Source organism: Elephas maximus, chromosome 11, assembly GCF_024166365.1.
Source record: "Elephas maximus indicus isolate mEleMax1 chromosome 11, mEleMax1 primary haplotype, whole genome shotgun sequence".
NCBI classification, from domain to species: domain Eukaryota; kingdom Metazoa; phylum Chordata; class Mammalia; order Proboscidea; family Elephantidae; genus Elephas; species Elephas maximus.
Genome location: NC_064829.1, coordinates 87,322,932 through 87,341,900, shown reverse-complemented (window position 1 = coordinate 87,341,900; position 18,969 = coordinate 87,322,932). Strand labels below are relative to the sequence as shown.

The window sequence follows — 18,969 nt, the reverse complement described above, 5'->3', positions numbered from 1 at the left end:
GTTTTCCAAAGTCACTACAATAAGCCCATATTGATTTTTTACTATAATCTTATAATATCAATTTTATTAAAAATGGTCTGAAGAATCATGGCACACAGTGAGGGCCTTATGTAACTGTTGAAGCAGTTTCCTCTTCAGTAAACTGGCGCCTACCGGAGTCCTTGTTACCCCGCACGTCCGCAGGGTGCTCAGTGGAGGTCAAATGTCAGGGCGGAGGAAGTCTACGGATCAGGACTGACGACCCGAGCCTAGCCATTCCCAAGCCCACTTACACGCTCGTCTCAGTCTAACTAGACGTAGCGGCGGAACCGCCACTTCCGGCCTCTCTAGGGGCCGGGGCGACTCTAGCCGTTGCCGTGGAAACAACTAGAGGCTGCAGAAAAAGCACTAGCAGTTACTAAGTGGACCGCTGGGCTGCAAGGAAGAAGCCTCACGGAGAGCTCTAGGGGAATGGCTCGGGCGAAGCGCCAGTTCTGACTGGTCAGGACGTCAGCCTCCTCGTCCGTCACCTCGCCTGCCAGTAGGAACCGGACCCGTTGTGCACATGCGCGATATGCCAAAGTACTGTCCAACTTGACAGTTTGTAAGTCCTGGGGTTCGGGTTTGAGCGAAAAGCGACCGCTGAGGGGGTGGGCCGCAAGCACTTTGTGACCCTTCGGGCCCCATCGTAAATGGGACACCTCTCAGGCATAAGAAGCCTCTGGAAATGAGCTCCCACTGGTCGAGACTGGGACTCCGCTTTTTTGCTGAGGCTCAAGGGAAACGTAGTCCGAAGGGAGAGGACGGTGCCTTTGGGGTAGGCCCCTGATTAGCCAGGGCAACGCGTGGGAGGGGCGAGTCGGTGCGTTCTACGCAAGCGCGTGGAGAATGGCGTGCGGAGCTGGCGCGGCGCCATTTCCCGGAAGTTACCTACGGGGCACCGGCGCCGCGGTAAAGGTGAGCGTGGCCTTTCCCACCCCCTGGAGCGGCGCGGGGCCTACTTTCGGGACCCGGCCGTCCCCTACGCTCGGCCTTGAGCGTCAGTTTCTGTCCCGACGTGCCGTGCGCGTCCGCACCATCGAACGTAGTCCAGGCCGTTCCTGCCTCCCATGAACACCATTCTGTATACCCGTACCTGGGCCCCCGCCTCCGTGAAGACCTCCTCCCTCCTTTCCCTTTTTGGGCGCCCGCAAGGGACAGACAGCAGAGGTCAAGGGCCCCTCGGACAGGCCGGAGGTTGGGCCTGAGCTGAACAAACCTCCTCCGAGCTTAATTTCCGGTCCATGCTTGACTTCTCACAGTAAAGCGAGCTGTGCCTACCTGATGAAGATGTGAGAAACGCTCGACGATTGAGAACTCGTTAGGATTCTGAAAGAGCTGGTTAAATTGCATCGAGTTCTGAACAGAGTTTTGTGTGAACGGAAATTTGCCAGGTGAGTGTAAACATTTTAAACGTACATTATTCACATTTTTTAAGTGTGATATTTAAATTCAAGAAATAGAAAATGCCATGTGATTTATTAATGGTTCCTTTCTTGTATCCAATGTCGATTTAAATGTACTATCACACATTGTACTTATATGTTTGAACTGGGTATTTATCTCGCAAATTTAAATGTTAACAAACATAAGCAACTAGTGGAAAGAAAACGTTTCCGTTCTGATAGAGGATTATTTCACTGAAAACAACTTGATGGCGTCACTATTAAGTGAGATTTTCTTCAAAAGGTGCCGAATAAACATACGAGAATGTTGTAAAGTGGGACTTTAAATGTAGGAAGTTAGCAAACCCTGTGAATGTAAAAACAAAGTTATTGCGTTTTTTCTAATATACTGACAGCTCGTGACTAGAACCGTTGTAATATGTACCGGCTCTGATTCATTTCTACAAATGTATTTATGCATTCTTTTTATGTCATCAAAGTTTAATACTCATTTTTAACGTAACGTGATAAAAACAAAACTGCTTGCCGTCAGATGGGTTTAGACTTATAGCGAGTCTATAGGACAGTAGAACTATCCCCATAGGGTTTCCAAGGCTGTCATCTTTACGGAAGCAGACTGCCACATCTTTCTCCTACACAGCAGCTGGTAGATTTGAGCTGCCAACCAGACACTTAGAAGCTGACCACTTTAATGACTGCGCCACCAGACCTTTTTAAATGTAATATGGTGACTATAAAATATGCTCTAATGTTAATATTATTTTTTGCCCTTGAATTCTAGTATGGGACGAACCAGAGAAAACCCATGTCGAGAATTTTTCAAGTATGAAAAGATTGAAAATAAAAGCACGTGTAAAATTTGCAACACAGATATGGTTGGAGACCATGCAGCGAATTTAGAGAGACACCTGAAGCGTCACCATACGGATGAGTACAATGCAGTGCAAAGCAAGAAGACAAAGAAGATTGAAGAAAGTGTCAGAAGCGTTCCGAATAAGCAACAAAAAACTTTAGAGGAGTTTATGGAGTGTGCTGTTCCAGAATGCCTTAAGGTGAAATTAGATGAACAAGTAATTGTTGATGCATGTGTTGAATTAGTTACTGTTAGGGGTTGTTTGTTTGAGTTAATTGAATATTCAGGATTCTGTAAAATTTTAAATCTAATTACAGGTACGTCTCCCATCCAAAAGTTTGCCTTATACCACTTCGTTTTTACAAAAGACCTACATTAGTACCTGTTTTCGCTAACTGAAAGGAACCAGAAGAGGATTTTCTCTTTTGGGAAAATAGCATTCTTGTATGTAAACAGCTAATTTGGGGGTGTGCACATGCTGCTGATTGTGGGCTTAGTAGGTGAAAACCAGGTCAGTGATGCTATATGGGTGCCAGTTCTCTGCAATCATCTTGCCAACTTTGGGGGTGCAGTAGTCTGGGAACTCGAAATACAACATGCCTGAAGGGGGTAGCAGGTCCAGGTCAAGGTCCAGTGCCCTCCATTCCAGGCTGGCAGGGCCAGGGGCCAGTGTCTGTAGTGCTGCTATAACAGAAATACCACAAGTGGATGGCCTTAACAAACAGAAATTTATTCTCTCACAGTCTAGTAGGCTGTAAGGTCAAACTCAGGGCATTAGTTCAAGGGGAAGGCTTTCTGTCTCTGTGGGCTGTGGAAGAAGCTCCTTGTCATCAGTCTTCCCTTGGTTGAGGAGCTTCTCAGGCTCAGGGACCCCGGGTCTGAAGGACACATTTTTGGTTGTATGAGGTTTCCCTGTCTTTCTGGTGGCTTCTCTTATATCTCAAAAGAGATTGGTTTAGGACAGAAATTAATCTGGTAGACCTCATTAACGTAACTGCCGCTAATCCATCGCATCAACATCATAGTGATAGCATTTACAACACATAGGGAAGTCATATCAGGTGACAGAATGGTGGACGATCAGTCACACAGTACTGGGAATCATGACCTAGCAAAGTTGACAGGTACTTTTCAGGGGAACAGTTCAATATGTGACAGGCAGCCTGGTCAGAAAGTCCAGCAGCTCCTCCAACCCAATGCCACCGTCTCTTCCTCACCTTCCTCTGCTGCTACTCCCTCCTCCTCTTTCTCTGGCACCTCTCATTTTTCAGTGGTGATAGCTGCCACCGCCTCACCTGATGGCCCCTGGGCGTGCTCCAGTGGTCCCCAGGTGGACCACCCTGCAGGGACCATCCTTCACAGCTCAAGTCTAAGTTTTATGTGTTAATTGGTAAGGTTGGTAGGTTATTTTTTTGAGTCTAGGAAAGCTCAGAAATTTTTCCCATGTGAATTAGTGGTAATTATTTCTTCATTTTACATCTCTTTGGCTTATGGAAAGTTTCATAGAACTTTTAGATAGTGGGGAAAACCTGTATCGCTTCAGTTGTTCAAAAAATTTCAGTCAACTCATAGAATATTATGGAAATGATACATCAATTGCCCTTTAAATTTAGCTCCAAAATGAGTAGTAATCTAGAAAAATAATTCTCTTGGAAAGTGGATGATGCCGGTAGATTGAATCTGTCAATTCTAGGAATTAATGCTTAGTTTGCGCAAGACAATAAGATGCTTCTGTTGACACTGGGAATGAAAGAATTGAAAGACACAGATCTGTACATAAAAAACACTGCGTATCAAATTTTAGAGAAGTGCAGGGTTGATTTACAAGAAATTTATTGTATAACCATGGTGAATGGCTCTAATATGATTAAATTTGACTTGCTCAGAAATGATAGTGAAATTGAATGGCAAATGTCAGGGAAAAATAACTTTGAAGACTAACTTGCAGACATTAGCCATTGCAGAGTGCGGTGAAAGTGAAAAAGTTTATAAGATTGCCTGGTATAAAGCATGTTGCACAAATGCTCCAGGTATCAAGCAGCAGTAAAGGGTGCTGAACTGGAAGAATTTTTAGGAGACTGTCATGGACTCATCAGAATACTTCATTTTCCAACATTGTATACCAAATTTTCAGAAAATCAGGAAACCTGTACTGGTGTGGTTCAGTGGATATCACTTTTATATGGTTTTTCTAGCCACGGTCTTGTAACTCCCACCAAATGGTTGGGTAGGGCTATGCACATAAGGTGCTTGTAGCCCACCGAGGGGATTGGACAGCTTGCCAATAGTGCAAATAAGGTGCATTGCACCTACGTTGGGGTGGGACCGTGCAATAGGTATATGGAACTCTAAGGAGAAGACACGAATCAGGGAGAAGCCGTGGTAGAGAAATGAGAGCAGCAGAACCAGGAGATGACACGTTGGGCTTCCCAGCCCAAGGAGCAAGCTGCTTATAGTGGGTGTGCTGATCCACAGAGTGAGAGAGAGCTGAGGATCCTCAGGCTGAGGCCTACTGGCAGAGTCAGGTCCCCCTAGACACTTACTGACAGTGGTAAAGAGCTTTGTAATACTTGCCTCAGCAGGACAGAGGCCAGGCCAAGGACCAGAGAGAGGCTGGCCTGTGGATATGGCCAAGGAGCAGTCTTGACGGAAGAAATGCATCTGAGTCATTCCTGATCCTGAATTGTAACCTCTTACTTTCCTAAGACACTCAATAATCATGGGTATGGTCTGTGAGTTATGTGTGACCATTTCAGTCAATTATTGAACCAGCAGAGAAGTAGAGAGTGCTGTGGGAGGGACAGCAGGTGCCAGAATTGGTAAAAGGGTTGGAGAGAGAAAGGGCTGTTGGTCTGAAGTACAGGGAGTTGTGTAGACTCCTGAGCCTATGGGTGTTGCCCATTGACCTAGCCGGTGGGGACTAGGGATGAGAGAGCGAAAAGGGACTGACTGGTCCCTATTGGCCTAGCCCATGAGGGTTATCGATGAGCTGACCAGATCCTGACTGAATGAAGAGAGAAATGTTTGACACCGTGAGCTAATGTAAATTGCTGCAATTTGATGGTTTCCTCTGGACCGGATTTTGTTTATGGATGCAGGTGCTCTAAGTTCCAACTGGAATAGAAGATTCTTCAGATCAAGGAACGTGCTTGTCTTCTTAGTACTGGCTTGATAAATGGCTTGATAGGTATGGGTAATTTGAATAGAGGCTATCTAAAACAGGAGGAGATAAAAGCACGAATTGTCTGGCTTACACGCTTTCATGAGTGTTCTTTTTTTAAATGAGGGGGACAAGGGAGTATCCGCACTGGATAATTTCCCTTTTTCCTGATGGGTCTGGTTAGGAGACCGTGGGGGAAATGCTGATATGTTTACATGATTCAGTTGCGAGTGTTGATTGTTAACAGAGTTAATTGTGGTTGTAAAGACTGTAATTGTAGAAGGAGTAACTAAAAGAGTGGACTGAGGGGAGGTACTGCTGGACCAGAGTACAGAGGCCAAACATAAAGTCCCTCTTTAAGCTGATACCTCATGAGGCTCAGAGCAAGGGAGTAATCTCTCAGTTAAATTTTATCAGACACCAGAAAGGGTGAAGCCCAAGATGACTTTTGGAGAACCTGACCATATCAGGTGGACACCTACAGCAGACCTGAATGGCTGGTACCTGAGTAACCTCAACCTGAGAACTCTTTGTGCTACTGAAGGACTAATTGTTAATGACTGTTTTGGACTGGAAAGATGATAGGGAGGGGAAAGTTATCCTCCAAGTATGAAAGAAGGATGACTAGAAATGCCAGGGTGTAGCCTGCAGTGCGATGGATTGCTTTTATATGGCCTTTCTAGCAGTTGTCTTGTAACTCCCACCAAATGATTGGACAGGGCTATGAAAATAAGGTAATTGTGGCCCACCAAGGGGATTGGACAGCTTGCCAATAAGGCAAATAAGGTACGTGACACCCTTGTGAGGGTGGGACTGTGCAGCAAGGTATATGGAACTCTAACAAGGGGATTGATCAGTTTTGCCATCCTGCTAGGCTTAAAATGAGCCATTCCATATGTAGAAAGGAGGGACCTAACTAGCACCAAGAAGAAGAGAGCAGAGTGTGTCCTTTGTATCCGGGGTTCCTGATCTGAGAACCTCTTAGGCCCAGAAGAGAGACAGCTTGTAACACTGGGTGCTGCAAAATGGTGAGAAACAGCAGCAGCAGAATCAGGAGATCGGCAGGGCTTCCCAGCCCACAGAGTAAGGTGATTACAGTGGACATGCTGACCCACAAAGCTAGAGAGCTGAGTGCCTTCAGGCTGATGCTTACTGATGGAGTGCAGTGCCCCAGACACTTACTGGCAGAACAAAAGAGCTTTGTAACACTTGCCCAAGCAGGGCAGAGGCCAGGCTGAGAGGCCAAGGGTCAGAGAGAGGCCTGCCTACAGGCACAGCCAAGCAGCTGTCCTGACTGGAGAACTGTATTCTGAGTCATTCCTGATCCCGAATTGTAATTTGTTTACTTCTGTAATAAACCACATAATTGTGAGTATGCTCTGTGAGGCCATTGCAATGAACTGTCAAACCCAGCAGAAGAGTAGAGTGCGCCAGGGGAGGAATGGCTGGTGTCAGAATTGGTAAAAAGGTTGGAGAGAGTAGGCAGGTCTGATCCCCACCTCACAGGAATCAGCCTTTGGCTGTTGATCTTGATTATCCTTTCTCATTATGAAGTTAGAGGACATCAGTCGCCCCTGCGCTACTATTTTTACAACTGGATGCTCAATAAGATGGAACAGTATAAAAACCATATTAGAAACCTTAGTAGGAGGCAAAAATCTCTGTGATGTATTACCTGAGAATAGTATGAATAGTTTTCTAATAATGGGCATATTTCAATTTAATCTTGGTAACTTTAAAACCTTTACAGAAAGTTCAGTAAGATTGCAAAGTAAACAGTTAACCATGAGTGATGTTGTTGGTATGTGGAAACTAAACTAAAATTAAGAACTCTTAATAATACATTTGGAAACATATTGATTGAAAAATTTCATGGCCGGGAAAAAGTTAACATTGAAAATGATAGTGTATTAGGGGCAATTTATTTAGATTGACATTATCAAATTCTAATTAGTTCTGAACTTAGTCTGAAGGCCATGTTAATGTTTAAAAAGCATTTGGGAAATGGTAGAAAATCTGAATTCTGTGAAGAAAACCATTCACAATATCCCCGGTTATATGCAGTTGCTGTAGTAATTTTGGGTGCATCAGCTCCTCACCACTCGTCTGTCAGTTTGACATATTGTGGTCTGTGTTGCTGTGATGCTGGAGGCTATGCCACTGGTACTTCAAAGACCAGCAGAGTCACCCATGGTGGATGGACAGGTTTCAGCGGAGCTTCCAGACTAAGAGTAGCAAGAAGGACCTGGCAAGCTACTTCCGAAAAAATTGGCCGGTGAAAACCTTACGAATAGCAGCGAAATGTTGTCTGATATAGTGCTGGATGATGAGTCCCTCAGGTTGGAAGGCACTAAAAATATGACTGGGAAAGAGCTGCCTCTTTAGAGTAGAGTAGCCTTAATGACATAAATGGAGTCAAGCTTTTGGGACCTTCATTTGTGATGTGCCATGACTCCAAATGAAAAGAAACAGCTGCAAGCATCCATTAATAATCAGAACATGGAACATTTCTTAGTTGTCTAGGGAAATTGGAAGTCATCAAAAATGAAGTGGGACACATAAAGATTAATACCCTTAGGCATTAATTAGCTGAAATGGATTGGTATTGGCCATTTTGAATTGGACAATCACATGGTCTGGGAAGATACATTCAGAGCATCAAAATGTGTTCTTGAGATGGTCTCTAAACTCAGGTGGAATACACAGGAATCAAATCAACAACACCTGTGGAAAGTGACAATGGGAGAAGCTCGGTATTGTCAAAAACAAGGCCAGGGCCAGACTGCAGAACAGACCATCAGTTGCTCATATGTAAGTTCAAGCTGAAGCTGGAGAAAATTAAAACAAGCCCATGAGAGCCAGGAATGACCAATTGAAGATGAATAGTATTGCATTCGTCTTCAAAAAGAACATTTCAAGATCTATCATGAAGTAAAACACTGTCTGCGATAGGATAATATCCATATATCTACAAGGAAGACCAGTTAATGTGACTGTTACTCAAATTTACGCACCAACCACTAATGCCAAAGATGAAGAAATTGAAGATTTTTACCAACTTCTGCAATCTAAAATTAATCAAACATGCAATCAAGATGCATTGATAATTACTGGTGATTGGAACGTGAAAGTCTTTCAGCAACATAAGCGGGACTGTACACGTGGACCTCGCCAGATGGAATACACCAGAATCAAATAGACTGTATCTGTGGGAAGATGTGATTAAGAAGCTCAATATCATCAGTGAGAACAAAGGCAAGGACTGGCTATGGAACAGTCCATCAGGTGCTCCTGTGCAAGATCAAGTTGAAGCTGAAGAAAAAAAACTAGTCCATAAGAGCCAAAGTATGACTTTGAATATATCTCACCTGAATTTAGAGACCATCTCAAGAATAGATTTGACACATTGAACGCTAATGACTGAAGACCAGACAAGTTGTGGGATGACATCAAGGACATCATACATGAAGAAAGCAAAAGATCATCAAAAAGAGGAAAGAAAAGACCAAAATGCATGTCAAAAGAGACTCAGAAACTTGCTCTTGAACATAGACTAGCTAAAGCGAATCGAAGAAATAATGAAGTAAAAGGGCTGAACAGAAGATTTCAAAGGACAGCTTGAAAAGACAAAGTATTATAATGAAGTGTGCAAAGACCTGGGGTTGGAAAACCAAAAGTAAGAATACACTCAGCATTTCTCAAGCTGAAAGAACTGAAGAAAAAATTCAAGCCTCGAGTTGCAATACTGAAGAACGCTGCACAAAATATTGAATGATGCAGGAAGCATCGAAAGAAGATGGAAGGAATACAGTCACTGTACAAAAAAGAATTGGTTGACGTTCAGTCATTTCTGGAGGAAGCATATGATCAAGAACCGATGATATTTAAGGAAGAAGTCTAAGCTGCACTGAAGGCATTGGTGAAAAACAAGGATCCAGGAATTGATGGAATACCAGTTGAGATGTTTCAACTCCTCGATGCCAAGAAATTTGGAAGACAGCTACATGGCCAGCTGACTGGAAGAGATCCGTATTTGTGCCCATTCCAAAGAAAGATGACCAACAGAATGTGGAAATTATTGAACGGTATCATGAATACCACATGCATGTAAAATTTTGCTGAAGATAATTCAAAAATGATTGCAGCAGTATACTGCCAGCGATTCAGCCTGGATTCAGAAGAGGACGTGGAACGAGGGGTATCATTCCTGATGTCATATGGATCATGACTGAAAGCAGAGGATACCAGAAAGATGTTTACCTGTGTTTCATTGACTGTGCAAAGGCATTTGACTGTGTGGATCATAATAAATTATGGATAACATTTCGAAGAGTGGGAGTTCTAGAACACTTAATTGTGCTCATGTGAACCCCATACATAGACCTAGAGGCAGTCGTTTGAACAGAACAAGGGGATAATGACTGGTTTAAAATGAGAAAAGGTGTGCATCAGGTTTGTATCCTTTTACCATACTTATTCAATCTGTATACTGAGCAAATCCAAGAAGCTGAAGTATATGAAGAAGAACAAAGCATCAGGATTGGAGGGACTCATTAACAACCTGTGATATGCAGATGACACAGCCTTGCTTGCTGAAAGCTAAGAGGACTTGAAGCACTAACTGTTGAAGATAAAAGACTACACCCTTCAGTAGGATTGCACCTGAACATAAAGCAAACAAAATTTCTCACAGCTAGACCAATAAACAACATGATAAATCGAGAAAATACTGAAGTTGTCAACAGTTTCATTTTACTTGGATCCACAGTTAGTATCCATGGAAGCAACAGTAAAGAAGTCAAATGATGTATTGCATTAGGCACATCTGCTGCAAAAGATCTCTTTAAAGTACTCAAAAGCAAAGATGTCACTTTGAGAACTAAGGTATGCCTGACCAAGCCATGGTATTTTCAGTTGCCTTATATGTGTGTGAAAGCTGGACAATGAACAAGAGTGAAGAAGAATAAGGAGGACCTTTGAACTCTGGTTTTGGCAAAGAATATTAAATATATCATGGACTGCCAGAAGAATGAATAAATCTGTCTTGGAAGTATAGCCAGAATGCTCCTTAGAAGCAAGGATGCAAGACTTTGTCTCACATACTTTGGACATATTATCAGGAGGGACCAGTCCCTAGAAAAAGACATGCTTGGTAAAGTAGAGGATCAGCAAAGAAGAGGAAGACCCTCTATGAGATGGATTGACACAGTGGCTGCAACAGTGGGCTTAAACATAGCAGCAGTTGTGAGGATGGCACATGACCAGGCAGCGTTTCATTTTGGTGTACGTAGACTCGACGGCAGTGGCAGTAGGGTTGCTATGAGTTGACTGGCCGGCACCTAGCAGCAGCAGCAGCAGCTACTTAGGTCAGTGTTGAGAGAGCTTTCGCAGGTTTGAAATTCATCTTGGGAGACAAGGATAGCTTCGATGCAGAAATATCAGAGGATGTTCTTTTAATTAGGTGTGATTTTTGTTTATTGCAGTGGTTTTTTAGTGTTTTTTTTTAATGAATTGTGTAATTGTGTATGAATTAAATGTGTATGTGTAATAAAATGTTTATTTTATGTAATGTTATGGCAGTTCTTCAGCTTAGAACTGGAGTGAATATTAAAGTATTAAGTATTTTCCTGCGCTTTGCATTTATGTATTGATGTATTTGGAGCCCTGCTGGCACAGTGGTTAAGAGCTCAGGCTGCTAACCAAAAAGTCAGCAATTCGAATCCAGCAGCTGCTGCCTGGAAACCCTAAGGGGGAGTTCTGTTTTGTCTTGTAAGGTTGCTGTAATGGGTTTGGTGTTTTGTTTTGCCTTTTTTTTTTTTTTTTTTGGTATTAGTGATGATAGCACACATTGTATTTGTACTATTTCATTAATAAGTTCTTATCGGTTTTGTGTGTTTATCATACATTAGTAGCGAAATGTTGCCTATGTCAAAATTAAATTTGTTTTCAGTGTATTTTATAGTATTGAGAATTTTCTACTAAAAAAGTATTTAAAATCTTCAATTTTATATTTATAGGGCATGTTAGGGGTATTTTTATCACAATATTATTTTTAAAGTGATTCAGTGCTGCAGTGAATTCTAGTGTATTTTTTAAAAAAAAGAATTTAAAAAAATTAATATTTTACATTGTGTTTTTCTTTGTATTGAAATGTTTTGAGACAGCAATTAAAATTGAACATCATTGTCACTTTAGATTCAATTATTAATGAATGTAGAAAGAAATAATTTAACATTTCTACTTTCAAAACTATAAAATTTTGTCACGAACATAATTCATGTTATTATAAAAATGCAATATTATTTGCAGTATAAGCAACCAATTTCTTGGCCGTATTCTTCAGATGAAATTGTTCCAGGTTTACCATTTGTAGAATACAAATTTGAGATCGGAGAGTGAAAACCAGGTTCGAACCGGTTCAGTCACGGTCGACAAAGCAAAACTAGAACAGAACCAAATTTTTTAAATTTTGGTGAACCAGAACAATAACTAGAATGGAAAAAATACAGTTTGAAACCCTGAGGCTGGGCCTGGTTATACCCATGTCTGTCTTCCCTAGGCGAGGTCCCTGGCCAGGAATCTGACTCACTTTTTTCTGCAGGTCCCTCCTGGCAGCTCCAACAAGACCTCCCACACAAGAATGCCATCCCCACTGGGCCCCCTGCGCCTACCCACTCTGGACCCCACAGCTACCCTGGAGGAGCTTGAGGCTGCACGCCTGAGCTTCCGGCAGTTCCGCTACCAGGAGGCAACAGGGCCCCATGAGGCCTTGGCGCGGTTGCGTGAGCTCTGCCACCAGTGGCTGCGACCTGAGGTGCACTCCAAGGAGCAGATGCTGGAGCTGCTGGTGCTGGAGCAGTTTCTGGGCGTGCTGCCCCTCGAGATACAGGCTTGGGTGCGGGAGCAGCTACCAGGCAGCCCTGAGGAGGCCGTGGCCCTGGTCGAGGAGCTGCAGCATGACCCAGGGCGGCTGCTGGGCTGGGTGAGTATAGCCGGTGCTGTTCCAGTCTTGCGAAGGCTTTTGGAAGGGACAAAGCAAGGCTAGAACCCCGTGACTTGCCTATTCCTCCTCAGATCACAGCACATGTCCTGGGGCGAGAGGTTCTCCCAGCAGCCCAGAAGACAGAGGAGTCCTCAGGGAGCCCCCTCCCCTCAGGTACAGTGGAGTCCTCTGGTGCAGCCCCTGGAGAGGGGCCCCAGGTTGCCCAGATGGAGGGGCCTGCCCAGCTCATCTGCAACGTGAAGGAGGAGCCAGATGCCGACGGGCAGGAGATGGGTGAGGCGGGACCACACTGGCCCTGGGGGCTCATGGAGGGAGCTTGGACATCTCCGACTGGGGTGGGATCCTGGGAGGGGCCTCAGAGTTGGGTCCCAGGGTGTCAGGAAAAAAAGGCAGGTGGCTGGCACAGGCAGTGGTCCTGCTTACTGGTGGAGGAGGCTGAGGTAGCAGCACCAACACTGGCAGCTCACCTTCCCCAGCTCCCGTAACAGCCCTTGACACTCTCTGTCAACCTTGCTTCTTAGCTCTCCCAGACCCCCCGCTTCCAGCCCAGTCCCCCGAGAGGCACCTTGAACATCAGAAGCCAGCCTCCACATCCTTCCTCCCTCCCAGGATTCAGGTAGGAAGCCCCATATGGGAGGGGAGTGTCCCTAGCAGCTGCCCTGTGCCCTGCCAGGCTTCGTGGCTGGTGACTCTTGTGCTCTGTGCTGCCCAAAAGTTGAGTCTGTGTCAGCAACGCTGGCCACAGATCTTGGAAGATAGAGCAACAGACTGATGGTCTCTACCGTGGGAAGAATTTTGACCTCAGGCCCTGGAGACCCAGTTTAGAGTGGCTGAATCTTGTAGAGGTTGGTTTTCTCATCTAAAGAGAAGTCTGGAGGTTCACAGCTCCCGCAGTGCTGGGCTAGCTCCTGGTGATTTGATGCTACGTGTGCAAGTGGGGAGGGGCCAAGATGATGGACCGTGATGGTGGCTCCTGAGCACCATGAGGCAGCCCCTCTTCCCTGTCACACCTGAAACTGGTACGTGACACTGTCCTTCCTGAGAAATTCCCACAACTGCCTTTTTCCTGGGGGCTTCCTCAAAGGCTGAACAGCTCAGCTGCAGCTGTTGAGGCACAAAAGCTCAGCTTGAGGTCCCTGCTACTGTGACAGGCGCTTGGTTCCTGAGAATATCAGTGAGTGTGGGTATCGAGGAGCTCTGTCCTATCCTGGCTTCTTTGCTTTTAAGCCACTTCACATGGGAGTGTCCCCAGCTGAAGAGCTTGTCGTTAACAGGCTTTGAGGCTGAAGTCTGGTCTCTTCCCCCATACTCCCTCCCTGGCACAGTGGGAAAGGCTGAATACTCCACAGTGTCCTGTCTTCAGCTGTGGTTGTTCCTGCCCTGCTGCTGGGACCACTGTGGCTTGCTGCTCAGGGTTGTTTGTCTCAGTCCAGGAAGGCTTCAGATGATGGGACTTGGGTGGCACAGTGGCAGAGCCTGCAGGCAGGCAACACCTTTCCTGGCAAAGCCAGGCCTCCATCCCCTCGTGTCCACACCAGTCCCTGAGGCCGGGCTCACTGTCTCAAGACGGTGCTGAAATCAGCATGAATGAGCCAGCCCATGCTGACATCCTGAGCTTTCCCCAGCATGCCCCTCCCACACACGTGCTGTGTCCTAAGGTGCACCAGGCAACACCTCTTAACATGGATCCTCCCCACCCTCTACCTCCATTCAGCCAATCTCCCTTCAGTGGCTCGAGCGAGAAGGGGTCTGTTTTTCTTTTAAGAAGTGACTTGCCAGGAGGTGGCTCAGTTGTTTGGGGCTAGGGTCTCTGCAAGTCCCCTGCTGTTCCCTCTCCCTGTAGCACACCCTGTTCAAGGCAGGGTGATGGGGAGGAAGGCAGAGCCAGCCGTATCTGTCTCTGCCCCCTGTGAGGAGTGCCCTTTCTTGAAGCCCTCCCAGGTGTCATCAGTTGCAGGCTGTCAGGCCAGAGCCTGGGGTGGGAAGAGCCAAAGTGGGGAGGGGGCAGGCGGCAACGACCCAGGGGACCCGAAGGAAGCCCCCTCCCTGTGCTCGGCATCTGCACCCCCTATCCACACTTCACACTCCCTACCCACACCCCATACCCGTGCTTAGCACCATTACAACTTCAGCTTTATCGTGTTTAGGCAGAGGGTGCTTAGATAATCTGCCTGCATCCTCAGATAACAAGTAAGGCTGTTAACAACTAGACTGAGGGAACCGAGGATGGGACCTGGGGTGGGCAGGCACAGACTGACCAGCTGCGACCCTGCAGGAGGAGTGGGGGCTGCTGGACCCGTCGCAGAAGGAGCTGTACTGGGATGCGATGCTTGAGAAGTATGGGACGGTGGTCTCCCTGGGTGAGGACCTGAGCTTCCTGGTTGCTGCATCCTACCCCCACTGTCCCCCTGCATGTTCTGGCCTAGGCCTTATCACTGGCCCTGAGGGCTTAGCATCTGCTGGAAATGCCTAGAGAGGGGGGTGTTCTCACAGTGATGCCCTTCCCCATTCACAGACGCCTCCCAGTCCTTGCCCACATTCTCTCTCCTTCCCAAGAGGCACCTCTGTCACCTTTCTCAGCCCCCACACCCTGCCCCCGTTCCCAGTTCCAGCCCCTCTCCTGACTGCTCTGCCCCACTCCGGCAGGGATGCCGCCCCCCAGGCCAGAGGTGCACGCTTTGGCCCAGCTGGGGGCCCCGCATGTGGGGATGGGGAGCCGCCCAGGCCTCCGCCCTGGTGAGTGCTACTCCGTGTGCCTGCCACTCCTGCACGCACGTCCCGGGTCACAGGGGCTGGCTTAGGACCCCAGGCTTATGGTCCACCCTCTCCCCTCCCCCAGGAGACGAGGGCAGGAGCCCCTGCGAGGCCCCCCCTGGCTGTGCAGAGGCCCAGCCACCGTGGGGTCCAGCTGCTGTGCTTGTTTCGCTGCCGCAAGCGCCCCCTGTGCAAGTCCAGGCCTCATCCCCTGGGCCTGGTCCAGAGCCAGGTGTGCTGCGCAGGAAGGCCTACACGTGTGAGCAGTGCGGCCGTGGCTTCGATTGGAAGTCAGTGTTCGTCATCCACAGGCGGGCGCACGCAGGCGGGCACCCAGCTACAGGGGACATGGAGAGGCCACCGCCAAACACCCGAGAGCCACTGCGCTACCCTCGGCGTGTGCCTGCAGGCCCCCACAGCTACCCATGTGAAGAGTGCGGGCGCAGTTTCAGCTGGAAATCGCAGCTGGTCATCCACCGCAAGAGCCACGTTGGCCAGCGGCGTCACTTTTGCGGGGACTGTGGCCGTGGCTTCGACTGGAAGTCCCAGCTAGTCATTCACAAGAAGAGCCATCGGCCTGAGGCCCCATGAATGAACAGAGGACAAGGCCCGGTGCAGCTCCCAGCCCCTGCTTCTCAGCCTGGGTCTGGGAGACTGAAGGTGGCAGAGGGTCTCTTGCACCAGGCCCTGTCAGACCTGAGGAAAAGAAGCCTCTGACTCTCCTTCCAGCTCCTGCCCTCTGGAATGAAGCCTGAGTTCAAATCTACTGCTAATTGGAGACCATGGGGTAACCTGTGTGCCAGCCCCCCAGTTGTGACAGGGTATAGGCCGAGGATGTTCAGAAACTGCCCTTCCCTGCCTTTCTGGGAAGTGGCTAAGCTTAGGTCTGTGTCAAAGGCAGCAGAAGCCCTGAAGGTAAAACCGACTTCTCCCTGGGGAAGAGGCAGCCGAAGATGTGGTTCTGCTGGGCCTGGAAGGCCCTAGGCAGCTCCATGTGACCTGTGGTCCTCCTGGCCCTCAGCGCGTGTTTTAGATTTTTTAAACTCCATCGCCTGCTTTTAAAACCAGGAGCTTCTGGATAAGAATCTCAATTTCTGACTTCTGGAAGGTCAGAAGATCTAGCAATGCTCTCCTGACAGCTGGATCTGCAGAACAGCTGTGCCCAGGAGGATGGCCATCCCCCCCCCCACCCACACATGGTCCCTGAAATCCCCCAGCCACCCCCTGCCCCCACTCCCACGTGCCTTCTTGCCCATTGGCCTCTGGCCTTGAGTCCTGCTTAGGTGGACAGTTACAGGAGTTCCTCCCATAGCTAAACTAGTGTGACCACCAAGAGGGGCCCAAGGGTGTGAAGTGGGTTGTCAGCCAGGCTTGGATAAGGCCATCAGCACCTTTGGGGCAGGCGTTTGCTCCCACAGCCCACATGATAACCCAGAATAATCTCCCCCTCTCAGGAATCTTAATCACATCTGCAAGTTCCCTTTTCACAAAATGAGGTAACTTACGGGTTATAAGGATTAGGACGTAGAAATCTCTATGGGACCATTATTCAGAGACAATAAGGATGGTGGTAGGGGGTAGTAACCACACTGAGGGAGGATGGGTAGTTTTTTAATAAAGTTTTTCATATTTAAAATTATGTTTCCTTAGAAAAATTTGAAATATACAAGAGGGAAAAGAAGAATATGAAAATGGTCTCTAGTTTCACTGTCTCAAGTTAACACTAATTCCAGGCAGGAGCGTTTTTTTATATAGCATCCTGTGAGGTTACGATATATTGTTTTAAGTCATATTCTTTTCATTCCCTCATTTCCCTAGGTTATTGAAAACTTGTTTTTAAAGGCCTGGGTGAATCTTGCATTTTTTGGTCCGTGCCGTCATGTCTACCAAGCCCAGAGATTTGCCTGATGTACCCTGTGGCACACAAAACTCTAAGGCACCCAAGTGTGTACCTCGGGTATAACTCTGGCTATCTCCTTAGGACAAATTTCCCAACGTGTTTTTCTCTGTATAAGTCTTTTACATCCCTAGTTAGATTTATTCCTAAGTATTTTATCTCTTGGAGGGGCTATTAAATATTGTTTTCCTGATTCCCTTTTCTGAGTCATCCTTGGTAATGTAGATGTTTGTATGTTGATCTTTTACTTTGCCACTTTGCTGAATCCTTTCTTTCTGTTTCAGTAGCTTTCATGTGGAATCTGAGATTTTCTATGTATAGAATCATATCTGTGAATAGGGATAGTTTTACTTCTGTCTTACCAAATTGTTGTTAGGTGCCATCGAGTTCACTCTGACTCATAGCAACCCCATGTTCGACAGAATGAAACACTGCCCTGTCCTGTGCAATCCACACAGTTTTTACTATGATTGAGCCCGTTGTTGCAATCACTGTGTCAATCCATCTCATTGAGGGTCTTCCTCTTTTTCACTGATCCTCTACCAAGCATGATGTCCTTCTCCAGGGACTGATCTCTCCTGATAACACGTCCAAAGTATGTGAGACGTAGTCTCGCCGTCTTTGCTTTTAAAGGGCATTCTGGTTGTACTTCTTTGAAAACAGATCTGTTCGTTCTTTTAGCAGTCCCTGGTATATTCAGTATTCTTCACCAACACAATTCAAAGACATCAGTTCTTCCTTATTCATCGTCCAGCTTTCTCATGCATATGAGGTGATTGAAAACCATGGCTCGCGTCAGGTGCACCTTAGTCTTCAAGGTGACATCTTTGCTTTCTAAAACTTGAAAGAGGTCTTGCAGCAGGTTTGCCCAGTGCAGTCTGTCATTTGATTTCTTGACTGCTGCTTCCATGGGTGTTGATTGTGAATCCATGTAAAATGAAATCCTTGACAACTTCAATCTTTCCTCCATTTAGCGTGATGTTGTTTATTGGTCCAGTCGTGAAGATTTTTCTTCCCTTTATGTTGAGATGTAATCTATAGTGAAGGCTGTAAGTCTTTGATCTTCATCAGTAAGTGTTTTAAATCCTGTTCACTTTCAGCAAGCAAGGTTGTGTCATCTGCGTAATCCAGGTTCATAATGAGTCTTCTTCTGATCCTTATGCCCAATTCTTCATGTAGTCCAACTTCTTGGATTACTTGCTCAGTGTAAAGATTGAGTAGGTATGGTGAAAGGATACAACCCCGATCCACGCCTTTCCTGACTTTAAACCACACAGTAGCCCCTTATTGTGTTTGAACGACTGCCTCTTGATCTGTATACGGTTTCCTCATGAGCATAATTAAGTGTTCTGGAATTCCCATTCTTCAAAATGTTATCCATAGTTTGGTATGAATCACACAGTTGAATGCCTTTGCATAGTCAAGAAAACGCAGGTAAACATCTTTGTGGTATTCTCTACTTTCAGCCAGGATCCATCCGATATCAGCAATGATATCCCTGGTTCCACGTCCTGTTGTAAATCTGGCTTGAATTTTTGGCAGTTCCCTGTCAATATACTGCTGCAGCCACTTTTGAATGATCTTTGGCTAAATTTTATGTATCCATTTTACTTACCAATTTGGATGCCCTTTGTTTCCCTTTCTTGCCTTACTGCTTTAGCTAGAACTTCCAGTACGGTATTAAAAATAAGGGTGGTGATACTGGGCATCCTTGTCTGGTTCCACTTTTCAAGGGGAATGCTTTCAGTCTCTCTGTTGAGACTAATGTTGGCTGTTGTATGCCCTTAATTATATTGAAGGATTCTCCTTCTATTCCTATTTTGCTGGAATTTTTATCAGGAAAGGGTGTTGAATTTTATCAAATGCATTTTCTGCACC

The 18,969-nt window shown here is 46.3% G+C and overlaps 1 protein-coding gene across 3 annotated transcripts; it reads left to right on the top strand.

Moving 5' to 3' along the window:
• The first annotated feature begins 1 nt into the window (after nt 1).
• ZNF446 (zinc finger protein 446) lies at nt 2–17,265 on the top strand. Of its 3 annotated transcripts, XM_049900422.1 has the most exons (9): nt 2–936; nt 1,281–1,412; nt 2,206–2,476; nt 12,039–12,419; nt 12,512–12,713; nt 12,962–13,056; nt 14,716–14,800; nt 15,087–15,176; nt 15,280–17,265. In XM_049900422.1, the coding sequence occupies exons 3-9, from the start codon at nt 2,207–2,209 to the stop codon at nt 15,783–15,785; spliced, it is 1,629 nt and encodes a 542-aa protein (XP_049756379.1). In that variant the 5' UTR covers nt 2–936; nt 1,281–1,412; nt 2,206; the 3' UTR covers nt 15,786–17,265. The 3 variants fall into 3 exon arrangements, with proteins under 3 accessions (XP_049756379.1, XP_049756378.1, XP_049756380.1); XM_049900421.1 differs by having other exon boundaries at nt 2–1,412; XM_049900423.1 differs by lacking the exon at nt 15,087–15,176 and having other exon boundaries at nt 3–1,412; nt 15,280–17,263.
• The last annotated feature ends 1,704 nt before the right edge of the window (nt 17,266–18,969 follow it).

What these genes read in the sequence shown, in the direction of transcription:
- ZNF446 (XM_049900422.1), top strand. Translation starts at nt 2,207, where the DNA reads ATGGGACGAACCAGAGAAAACCCATGTCGAGAATTTTTCAAGTATGAA. An exon ending in TGCCGACGGGCAGGAGATGG is followed by an intron (nt 12,714 to 12,961) that starts GTGAGGCGGGAC and finishes CTTGCTTCTTAG; the next exon opens with CTCTCCCAGACCCCCCGCTT. An exon ending in TGGGACGGTGGTCTCCCTGG is followed by an intron (nt 14,801 to 15,086) that starts GTGAGGACCTGA and finishes CCACTCCGGCAG; the next exon opens with GGATGCCGCCCCCCAGGCCA.